This window comes from Cyprinodon tularosa, unplaced genomic scaffold (assembly GCF_016077235.1).
Source record: "Cyprinodon tularosa strain WSP-4 unplaced genomic scaffold, ASM1607723v1 ctg579, whole genome shotgun sequence".
Lineage (NCBI taxonomy): Eukaryota > Metazoa > Chordata > Actinopteri > Cyprinodontiformes > Cyprinodontidae > Cyprinodon > Cyprinodon tularosa.
In genome coordinates this window covers 103,181-115,814 of record NW_024039317.1, presented here as the reverse complement: position 1 = coordinate 115,814, position 12,634 = coordinate 103,181, and the positions used below count along the sequence as shown (strand labels likewise).

At 39.5% G+C, this 12,634-nt stretch overlaps 1 protein-coding gene across 2 annotated transcripts in view; it reads left to right on the top strand.

Annotated features, from left to right (window-relative positions):
* The window catches only part of LOC119797279 (E3 ubiquitin-protein ligase SMURF2), a 100,679-nt gene that overhangs the window by 47,217 nt on the left and 40,828 nt on the right, over positions 1-12,634 (top strand). For both annotated transcript variants that reach the window (XM_038306294.1, XM_038306295.1), the window contains 2 exons: positions 669-777; positions 7,496-7,629. In XM_038306294.1, coding sequence (XP_038162222.1) covers positions 669-777; positions 7,496-7,629 — 243 coding nt within the window. The remainder of the gene's footprint in view (positions 1-668; positions 778-7,495; positions 7,630-12,634) is intronic.

Here is a 12,634-nt window from a genome sequence, read left to right as displayed (position 1 = left end):
ACAGATTTACCTATTGGCAAAATAATCGTTAGTTGCAGCCCTAATCGTAATTATATCGTACTGTGACCCAAGTATAGTAACACGTATCGTATCGCAACACACATTCCAATACTCACCCCTACTACTACACCTAAATTCACAGGATGTATACCTAAACCTTAAAAAAAGTTAACGGTAAAATATATGATGGATCAAACACTGGATGGAGGAAAACCATATAAAGAAGAAGAAGAAGAGGCTACCAGCTAATGTGATAGCTGGTAGCCTCTGGTAGCCTCTTCTTCATGTTATCAGTGGAAATTACCGGGTTAGCGTAGCATCCAGACTGGTCTGTAAGTGGAGCTCTGATGCTCCGAAAACCTTAAAATTAAACATTCTTGGTTAAAACTAAATGATTTATGTTTATCAAAGTTATCAAGAGGATTTAAAAAAAAGAAAATGCATCTAAACAGAAAATATGATCAAAATTTTCATTATGAGTTTTCATATATGTATTATTTGGTCAGTACTCAGTGTAAAATATCAAATATAATATAAATATCAATGCTTGTAGTTTCATTAAGGTTGGAAAAATCTGGTATTGTTGCATCGTTAATATTGATGTGTTTTATTATGCCACTTAAAATAAAAAATACGGTGAAAAACAGGTATCTCTCATCTCTTTTCAGGCCTTCCTGATCCCTTTGCCAAGGTCGTTGTGGATGGTTCAGGCCAATGCCACTCAACAGACACTGTGAGGAATACGCTTGACCCAAAGTGGAACCAACACTATGATCTGTGAGTCCCGGCTGATTCATATCACACTCCTGACATTTGTTTTCAAAGATGAAAGTCTCCTCATTGGTTTGTGCCTCACACCTTGTCTGTCTGTCTGTCTTTAACCTTATTGTGTCTGAGATGGTAACCGGACCTAATGGGTAACAGATGAAAACACTCCTTCCATCTGGCCTCTCAGTGTGTAGATCCTTTACGATGACATCAGGACGGAGTCTAAAAATGTCCTCTGGAGCAGCACTTAAAGAAGCAGAATGTTATTTTCCCGCACTGCCTAAAACACGTGCATGTCCTGTTGCACCGTGATTGCATTTTCCCCAAAGATGGTCTGTCCTGTGAAAGCAACCTGGAAAAAAGTGCAGACGGAGCGTGAGAGTGAAAGTTTCCAGCGTCCACCCGGTGTTTATCCAAACCGTCAGTCGTGGCCAGCAAACGGGAGGAAGCACGTGTCCTGGTTTGTTTGGTTGCCGTGGAAACGGGACCCTCTCGGTCTCTCTTTCCGCGCAGCCGTTACAGGAACAGCTTGACTGGATGCAGGCGCACCTGAGGGACGATCAGACGGCGACAGGAAGCTCTGTGTGTTTAATTCGTCCCATGAGTCTGCAGATACGCTTGACTGGAGTTTATGTGAAAGCGACTTTTCTGTGCCAGTGATGCATTCCCACAGTTTCAGTCTGTCAGAGTTTAAGCTTGTGTCTCGCTGATGGATTCTCAGGTGGTACGGTGAGGGTGGGAGCATTTAGTAAGCCGTCTGTAGCCTTTTTTCCTTCTTAAAATCTGAATGCAACCAGACATTTCAGCAGCTTCCTGCTGTTTCACTGACGAGTCACCAGCAGCAAACTGGTCCATGAACTGTGACCCTTCAGCATTGTTCCAGGATGTGGTGGACAAGCCAAAGATAGAAGGTCTGGTTTCTTTTCTCACACATTCATTCCTGAACTCAGCGCAGGACATGATGAAGATTAACATAAAGCCCACAAACTAGCTTCCCCAATTTGTCAGCCTGCAGACGGCAAAGATGCTTCGATGATTTGTAATGATATTATTTCTCGGAGGGCCAGCGCTCATTAGCTTGAAGTGTTTACCACACTCCTGTTATTTTTCCCTTTATCTCATTAGGTTAATAAAGAGTCCTTTAGATACCGCATTAAGAAATCCTGGAAGTGTTAAGTGCCCAGTGCGTCTTAAATTATGCACACCCACTCATCCAGTAATTTTCCTGTGACCAACTGAGCTGTTTTCTAACTTAAACTGTTAGTTATTAAGTTGTTGGTGTTATTTATCCAAACCAAGGCGTCATGCCTACAAAAATAATTCATTTTTTACAAGGAGTTTCTATGGTGTCTTTAAACTAATTTTTTAAAACTGATGCATGAGAATTTAAGAAATTAAATGAACCGCGATGCACCCAAAAGCTGAAAGCCAATAGATCTGGAGAGCTTCAGTTGGAGACCTCTGGTCTAAGCTAGATTCAAAGAGACTAGGGGTAAAAAAAACTTTACTTTTATTTTTTAACCACAATCATTCAATGCTGTGGATAAAAGTAACATACTAACTATGATAGATCATTTCTGTTCTCTATTGTAAAATTTATTGTCAAATTCACATTCTTAACATTTAAAAGATATGGACTATAACTTTAATAGGAGAAGCAACCTGGTTGTTCATGGAGGAGCTGCGGAGAAGCACAGCTTAGATTAGTGAATCTGGCTTTACTCTCGTAGTTTTACAACTTTATTCTCGTTATGTTACGACTTTATTCTCATAACTTTATGACTTCAGTCGTGTAAATTTATGACTTTATTCTCAGAATTTTACGACTTTATTCTCGTGATTTTATGACTTTATTCTCTTAATTTATACGACTTTATTCTTGTAATATTACGATTTCAAATAGTAATTTTACTACTTTATTCTCATATATTTACGACTTTATTCTCGTAATGTTACAACTTTATTCTGAGAATTTTATGAATTTATTCTCGAAATGTTACGACTTTATTCTCGTAATTTTATGACTTTATTCTCGAAATGTTACGACTTTACTCTCGTAATTTTACTACTTTATTCTCTTAATGTTCCGACTTTCTTCTCATAATTTTACGACTTTATTCTTGTAATATTACGATTTCAACTCGTAATTTTACGACTTTATTCTCATATATTTACGACTTTATTCTCGTAATGTTACGACTTTATTCTCGTAATTTTATGACTTTATTCTTGAAATGTTACGACTTTATTCTCGTAATTTTACGACTTTAATCTCGTAATGTTACGACTTTATTCTCGAAATAGAAGAAAAAAAATCTCTAGCCTGGCCTTAATAACCTGACTCCACCATATGGATTTGCTCCCCATATCCATCTGGAAACCTTCCGTTGAAGTAATTTTGGGAAGGTGCGAAAATACTGGTTAGCTGATTGGCCTATGTTGGTGATAGACGGACCAAATAAACCAATCAGGTCAACGAAGCATATGACGTACTAACAGCCAGGCTACTCTTGCCGAAACCAGTCGGGAGAAGAGCAAAAACATATTTTCCTCTGAGAAAAGCCTCCAGAGCAGTGTTTTGCTCTTCTTTCAGTGAAGAAATACTCTGTAATTCCGATAAAACTTGCTCGATAGCCACGCTAACGCTAGCTTTATCGGCTGAAGCCGCCATGTTCTTTAGACTGAACTGTCGCGCTTCTCGTTGCGTCACACCTCAACCCGCCTCAAAGCCAACGCTGATTGGACGTTCATTTGGTGAACGGCTCCAAATTTTCTTCAACGGAGAGTCTCCAGACTGATTAGCGAGTGAAATCTTGAAAGCTCGAGAGATCAAGATGGTCTCACGAGGCTATGGCCTTAATACTCCGTTGTAGACTATTATACCACAAAACTTTGAGTTTTTTTTTATTTGGAAAATAAAATATTTTTCACCCTTCCATTTTCTGACACGCTTAATCCCAAATGGGGTTGCGAGGGGTGCTGGTGCCTATCTGCAGCTGTCTACGGGTGAGTGGCGGGGTACACCCTGGACAGGTCGCCAGTCCATCGCAGGGCAACACAGAGACACACAGAACAAACACCCATTCACGCACACGCTCACACCTAAGGAGAATTTAGAGAAGCTCACATATTTTCCTTTCAGGTAAACTATTTTCTACCAACTTTGTATTGATTTCTTAAAATATCAATAAAAATGTATTTAAGTTTGTGGATCTGATGTTTGCTGGTGGTGCAGTTTGTAACACTGTGGCCCAGACTCCAAAAACCTTACTCTTAGGTTAACGGTCATGTTGTTTTAATTAGCCCACTTTCTATACCTTTTAAAGCTCTAAAGCCTACTATGTACTTTCAGGCCCCATCCACACGAAGACGAACCCTGACCTAAACGCACAAATTTTTCACCAAACCAGCCTCTCATCCACACGAAGCCGGCGTTTCGGGGGTCTGTAAACGATCTTTTTTTTATTCAGCCTTCAGAGTGGGAAGATTTCGAAACGCCGTATTCGCGTTTCCATCTTTACGCTCTAACCGCATTTTTTTTTTTACACGCATGCGTCATAGCGTCGCCTCTAAACACACATGCGCGACACAGTATCACAACAACAATGGCGCCGTTGCTGCTAATGCTACTCACCCTGCTGTCAGGCTTACAACAGAATCTTCTTCTTCTGGAATATCTCCAGGAAGAACAGAGCAATATCGACGACATAGTTCAGCACCTGAATTTGACTTAACCACGAAAATGGACCCGCAGGGCAACCATGTATAAATATTAGTGCGCATGCCCAACATTTCATCGCTTATTTTTGCTTTGGCACCACAGCGCCACTTACAGGCCTGGCATACATTTTGCAGCGTTTTCATGCATTCGTGTGGACGATCACATTTATTTTACGTCTCCGTCTTTACGGCAAACGTTTTGGAAAATATCAGCGTTTCGTGTTCGTTTTGACTTCGTGTGGACGGGGCCTCAGATTCTGGTTTAAAACTTGTTAATGTTAATTGCGGCGGTTTTCTATTTCCTGCATAATGCCTTGTTGATCATGTGTTTTTTCACTGTAGCCAAAGGAATATCTTAAAGTTAATTAAAAACAATGCATCTAGCTCAGAAAATATTTTCTTTCTTTATTGCCATGCTTTAATTTTTCATGTGGACTTGTGTGTGTTTTTACTGTCTACCGCTGAGTTAAAAATTCTTCGCCAGTCTTGTGAGTCTGACAACATGAAGGGTGATCCAAATGACTGGGTTTTTGCTTGCTTTGCGTCCCTCCCATCATGTCTGTCTGACAGAGAGGCTCGCTCACATCGCACCCCAGACAGGCATTTGGCATCGACCCAAAACGTCCAGACGTCTTACTCACAGCCCCATTGTTTCATATCCCTTTCGGTAAGCAGCAGGATGATTACATGGGATGCATTTCTGCAGATCGTTCAGTCAATTCGTTTTAAGCTGGGGGAGGGTGGGTGGTGAGCCCACCCGAGCAGATGTGCCACAACAAGTTCAGATATGGCCTGGCCTAGCACATGAGGAGAAATGCATTAGAGCACATTAGGGCTGAAATCCAGGAGCAGACAGACATAAACAGAAAGTAGAGCCACTTTCATCTAAATGTGTCTTTCAGTTTCAGTATGTGTCTTGGCTTCTTTGATTTAGTTGCATTGCCTTCCTGTGTTTTATTTATGTATTTTTACTGACCCAAAAGGCAGAACAGTTGATCCATTAATGTTGTTTTTGTCTACAATAGTAGCCGAGGGAAAATAATGGACATGGGAGTCTATTTGTTTTGTTAATGTGACCTAATTCCTTAATTTGAGCTTTTTATTGTTATAATTTTCTACAAGAAGTAGTGCTTTTTTTGTAACTTGAAAGAGTTTTTCCTCCAGAAATGTTTGGAGTTTTACTTTGGGAGGGTTTGTGCAAGAAGGTATCTACTTCTTTGTGTTATTATGTCACAAAAAATCCCAACAAACTAGAAACTAGGGATTCTGGTTGGATTAGAGTTAAGGGTTAATAGTTTAAAATACAAATGAACCTCCTGCATGAGAAAAATAGGACTCCATCTTGCCTGATCGGAAGCTTTAACCTTAAAGATATTGTGGAGGATTTTTGTGAATTTTTCAAAAGAACCTCCCTTTCTCTCTTCTGAGGCAAGGCAAGGCAAGGCAAATTTATTTGTATAGCACAATTCAGTACAAAGGCAATGCAAAGTGCTTTACATGATTAAAATATAGGAAAATAAAACTGAATCAAAGCAAGCAGGAAAAAAATTAATAAGTAAAATAAAATAAGAAATGCAGAAACAAAAAAGAACATTAAAAACAATAAGAAAATAAAAAATAAAAAACTAGAACAGTCGAAGGCAATCCTAAAAAAATGTGTTTTTAGTCTTGATTTAAAGGAACTCAGGCTTTCCGCACGTTTTCTGGAAGTTTGTTCCAGGTAAGTTGAGCATAGGAACTAAATGCTGCTTCTCCATGTTTAGTTCTGGTTCTAGGTATGCAGAGCAGGCTGGAACCAGAAGACCTGAGTGGTCTGGAGGGTTAATGCACTGATAGCAAGTCTGTGATGTATTTAGTTGCTAAGCCATTCAGAGATTTATAGACTAACGGAAGTATTTTAAAGTCTATTCTCGGAGATACAGGGAGGCAGTGTAAGGACTTTAGAACCGGGGTGATGTGCTCTACTTTCTTAGTCTTAGTGAGGACATGGGCAGCAACGTTCTGGATCAGCTGCAGCTGTCTGATCCACTTTTTAGGCAGACCTGTGAAAACACCATTGCACTAATCGATTCGACTAAAAATAAATGCATGGATTAGTTTTTCCAGATCATGCTAAGACATTAGTCCTTTAATCCTGGAAATGTTCTTCAGGTCCACTTCGTAGACATTTTTTCTACGAAAAAGATAGCTAATGGGACGAGCACGTAGGACGGCCTTATGTAAACATATCACAGGAATGATTGACAATTAAGAGGACCCCTTATTTTTAGGATCCACCTGGAAAAAGGAAATCCTCCACTAAACCTTTAAGTTGGTCTGGTACTTTTCTGACCAACAAAGGCAGCCTCAGATAATTTCCTTTCTCTTCTGTTTGCTTGACCTTTCTTTTATTGCCTTTGTTTCCATATTTGCGCAGCGATTAAATGACTTTTATTGCGGCATAGCGACACAGTTTTACATCATAACCTTTATATGCACAATCTGGATCAGGATTGATTGCTCCATGAAGGAAGTTGATATCAGCTGTATGAATATTGTCATTTTTGCAGTATAAACCTAAAAAGAGGCCAAAGAGTTGGGAAGTTAGCACCAGTCTCATCTTCAGGGTAGCTTAGTGGGAAAAGCAGAGGAGGTGAGTCTTTGAACAGAGTTTAACTACTGATCTTTATCTCTCTTCCTCCAGTCCTGTCATGCTTTTCCTGGGCAGTGCTGCTAGGAATGTAAAAAGGATTTAAAGATTCAAACTTTTCTTGCTCAGTCACACACGGAGATGCTCAGGGTCAGATGTACACATGCACCCTCACTCACTCCTCCTGGATTGTTCCCCTGTCCCCTGACGTGTCAGCTGGCATCCTTGATGCAGAGCGTTGTTTGTGGAAGTGGCGTGGCGGGGATATCCTGAATGAAATTCATGATGGAACTTCCCAACTCGCTGTCCTTGGATCATTAATCTTCATCTTAATGTGATTTGTGAAAAAAGAGTTATTTATCCTCTGTTTCTCCTCAGGTACATCGGGAAATCGGATTCAATCACCATCAGTGTTTGGAATCACAAGAAGATTCATAAGAAGCAAGGGGCAGGGTTCCTGGGCTGTGTCCGCCTGCTGTCTAACGCCATCAACCGCCTTAAAGACACGGGCTGTAAGTATTAGAGAAACCTTACAGCAGAAACAACTGAATCTTATACCGTTTACTCCTGGATCACATGTATGTTGCAAAGCATCTTCAGTGTATCATGAGGATTTTTAGATTATAATACAGCTTATAAGGATGCAACTGAAAGAAGATCATTATTGTAAGCCTCATAAATGAGCTGAACATTATTAGTACTAATTACCAGGCACAGAACCAGCCTCCTATTGGAACACTATAAGTAATGGATATTCTCTCAATGTTTGCTCTCAGTGATTTTTCGAATCTCGTGTGAATGTAACTTTAGAATAAAGTCTTTTTTTTTGACAGTGTTTGTTTTAGCTAGGAACCAAATGAGATTTGTAATCTGTGTAAATCAGACGTGTTTTAAGTGAAATTTCCCCAACAAATGGGGTGTTAAGTTATATATTTGAAGCTTTTAAAATTAAATTAAACTTCTATTTGCTCTTATTACAGAACTATTACAATATTCTGACGTTATTACTAGGACTGCAACTAATGATTATTTTGCAAATTGATTAATCTCTTGATAATTTTTTCGATTAATAATCGGGTAGCCAGACACTCCTTAAAGATTTTTTATGAAATGAAACAAAGTGAAACTAAAACCTTCCCACTTGAGGAGTTCTGGAAAGAGCATATTGACAGACAAAAATAAATTTTTTTATCTTTAATGCAAAATTATAAAAAAAAAAATTTAATTGTTTTGTTATAATTACTGCTCTAACTGGGTTGCTTTGTCAGTTAAAGGCATGTTTTGTACTCCAGTTAACGATTAATCGATTACTAATTTATTAATCGATTATTTCAATCATCAAAATTAATCTGATTAATTGTTTCAGATTCAGTTCCAAATTAATATTGCATATAATTGAAAAACCTCATCGCTAATCAGTATAAAAGGTATAGTGGAGGATGTTTTTTTACCAGGTCGATCATCAAAATAAGTGGTCCTCCTAATTTTCAATTATTCTGGTGATATGTTTACATAAGCCCATCTTACGTGTTCGTCCCCATTTTCCCTTACTGGTGGTGAGTCTGACATCATGGAAAAATTGGAAATCTATATTTGGAAAGTAAGCTTCTATGAGTGATGCAAGCAGCGACTTCTGAAGAGAAATGGCCTCGTGCACGCTCTCACACGTGTTTAATAGGCGTTCCCTCGTAGGAACGGGTACAGGGTTGTGCATGTGCTTTTTTTTTTAAGTGGAAAGGGGGTTGGGGCTTTTCAAAAAAAATCCTCCACTATACCTTTAAAACATTTTTTTAGATTCAATTCTTTGCCATTAAAAAAAAAATAAAAGTTTTTTTTATTTTTACCAATAACTTGAGTTTTAAATGATTTTATTTCAGTTTAAACACTATGTTTTGAATAAACTTTATGGTCCCAATTTAGCTCCATAGAAAATGCAGAGGAGTGACAATGCTTTAATCCACATGATCTCATGACCTGGTCACTGAACACACTTATGAGGCCAACACAGACGCCAATACCAGAAACCAGAGCAAATATCAGCCAAAGAAATCCTCCAGGAGAAGTCTCGCTCTGCCACTAATATTGTTTGCGTTGCAGTTAAATAGCTGTGCTTATTTGTGATCCGTAGGCGTGGATTATGTTCCCTTTTCCCACCAGACTGAAGTTCTGCAGCCATCAGGTGCTCTTTCTCCTCCCATAAAAGATTTAAATCCTGCTGAAAATATGTTTTTTAAAGCCACATTTAACACTGCATTCTTCTGGTCATCTTTTTTTATTTTCACGTTTGCTTTGTTGATTTAAAAACAATCACACTGGATATTCAAGGAAAATGGCATTAAAGTCCCAACCTGCTCAGCTGGTCTGACTGCAATGTGTAGGGAGGGGGGGGTCATTCGGCCCTCTGTTTTCTGCCAGAAACAGGAAGAGCCGCTCAGCATCACCCTGCAATTACAGTAAAAATGTCTCATGTCAGAGGCGAGCCGGGTAAATGAGACGGAGGCTTCAGTAAATGTCCTCTTATAAAAGCAAGGCCCGGACAGATTTAGCTGCAATGCAGCAGTCTGGAGGTTATTTTGCGCTGGTGGGCCGGTACCTGCTCTGAGGGCCTGCGGTCCCGTTGGCTGAACCCGGGAAAGAATCCCAAACCTTTTCCTAGAAACTCCTGACACTGTTTTCCTGAAACGACACAGGAAACCTGAACTTTGAGCAACAGCTGCGAGTGGTTTGCTTTTTGCATTTTTTGACTTGCCCTATACTTCGCCCCTTGGTTTCCCCTCCAGTCCCGTCCATGAAGGGGCAGAATGTGTGTGAGCACAAACACACACACACACCCCCGCACACAAACGAAATGCCATTGTGACTAACCTCCATCTCCGTCTGCAGATCTAGACAACCGGTCATTTTGCACAGACATACATAATTGTACAGCTATTTATGTTTAAGCTTAGATTTGTAGTTTTCTTTCTCTGTTGTGGTTTTTTTGTCACTCTTGTTTTTCCTGCGTTTACCGTCAGTTGCCGTTCCGTCCCTCCACAAATGACCTTGCATTGACTGAAAGGTTTGTGTATAATTGCAGTGTCTTTGCTCGACTATAACATTTATGTATAACTGCATAAATTCTATTGTTCTTCTTTTGGTCCATATGACTGCTTAAGTATTTTAGTACAAAAGTATTCAAACCGTGAACAGTTCCACTTTTCTGTCCAGTTTAGATCGGTGGTCAGCAACCTCTACAATCCAAAGACATTTTTCATTCCATCTTGTCTGGTTTTTATTAACACCCACTGAATTAACGGTTTTAAAAATGAATACATTTTATCTAAGTTTAGGTTTTAAACATAGAAAATGTAATTTCTTTGATGAGAAAACAGTCAAACGTTCCTGATTAAAATGTTCCGTATGTCATGGAAAAGAAAAATGCTGTTTGTAGCCAGATGAGAAAAGAAAAAAAAGATCTGAATGAGGAAATTAACTCCTGGTATATTTAGTTTTGACCTTTTTAATCCAAATATAACATGAATTAGTAAACAGACATTTTATAAGGAGGACTTTATAATTTTGGTCGAATGTCGTGAAGAGCCACTTTAAAAACCAAGGCTTGCAGACCCCCTTATTAGAACAATGGGAAATTATATATAATTACAAAGAAATATGTCAATAATTTGATATGCATTTAAATCAGACTTCTTGGGATTTAAAAAAAAAAAGAGCCCAGACATCCTAAAGTTTTAACCAGTTGCTCTGATCAGGGAGAGTTAGATGCAAAATCCTCTATCGTGAAAAATATGAGCTGCTTCTACACCAAACCTTTAAAGGCATACTATGCAACATTTTTCAATTAATTAATGTGTTCCATAACGTTTTGGATGATTAAATGAGTCATTTCAGGTCGAATAAAGGTTTTCTCGGCCGCCCTGCTGGTCTGTAGGGGAAATACCGCAATTGCAGGAGCCCTCGGCCCGCACCCACAGGCTCAGAAGTCTCGTGCATCGCGAAAGTCGTACTTGCTTTACGGCGAGAACTAGGCTAACTACAATCTTTGTTATTTAGACACATGCATAACAAATAATGTATGAAAACATGCTAAATTTTAAAACTCGAAAATTGGAACAAAATAGTCACTTACCGCAGTAGACATGGTAATTCGTTGAGTTCGCCTGTCTGTTAAGCTCAAAACAACCGCGCCTGGCTTGATGGAGAAACCAGGAGAACAGCTGAGCATATTTACGACAGTGCACTTTTACTTTCGCCCTCTGGGGGGAGCCTCGCTGGAAAATCAACACCGGTTGCATAGTATACCTTTAAAACGTGTTTCACTGGAACAGTGTCTAGTGCTCATCACAGTGTTGTGAACCCAACCATGACAGTGAACTATACAATACCACTTTGCAGGGGTGTGGGGTCACATAGTGCATTTAAAGGAGAGGAAAAACAAAGTAAAACTATATTTTTGGTTTTCAGTTGACCCATGAGGTGTTTAAAATATTTACATTTAAAATGGTGTCTAGATTAGACAGACTTTATTTAGTAGTTTTTGGGCTCGTCTAAAACACACGTAGTGAGAGCAAACTGAGTTACTAACTGATTTAATCTACTTCTTTCTTACTTGAACTGATCCCTGGAAATGAACCAGTAGTGCAAAAGCTACCAAACGTCTCTCATAACCTTATAGATACCATTCCATCTTAAAGCTCAGCTAAATGTAGCGGTAGCATCATGCTGTGGGCTTGCAATTCTACAGGAAGAAAACTGTTTGAAACAGAGTTTTACCTAAGGATTGCATTTGAGTCAATGCAACCAACTGGTTTTCCTTAGGCCCCGTCCACACGAAGTCAAAACGAACACGAAACGCTAATATTTTCCAGAACGTTTGTCGTAAAGATGGAGACGTAAAATAAATGTGATCGACCACACGAATGCATGAAAACGCTGCAAAATGTATGCCAGGCCTGTAAGTGGCGCTGTGGTGCCAAAGCAAAAATAGGCGAAGAAATGTTGGGCATGCGCAGTAATATTTATACAACAACCAAACCAGAAATACGGAAAATGGCCCTGCGGGTCCATTTTCGTGGTTCAGTCAAATTGAGGTGATGAACTATGTCGGCGATATTGCTCTGTTCTTCCTGGAGATATTCCAGAAGAAGAAGATTCTGTTGTAAGCCCGACAGCAGGGTGAGTAGCATGAGCAGCAACCATTCAACACAGTACGGCGCCATTGTTGTTGTGATACTGTGTCGCGCATGCGTGTTTAGAGGCGACGCTATGATGCATGCGTGTAAGAAAAAAAATGCGGTTAGAGCTTAAAGATGGAAACGCGAAAACGGCGTTTCAAAATCTTCCCACTCTGAAGGCTTAATCAAAAAAAGATCGTTTACAGACCCCCGAAACGCCGGCTTCGTATGGATGAGGGGCTGGTTTGGTGAAAAATTTGTGCGTTTAGGGCAGGGTTTGACTTCGTGTGGACGGGGCCTCAGATATAAAACTTTGAATCAATTTGACTGGATGATCTGGTGAACT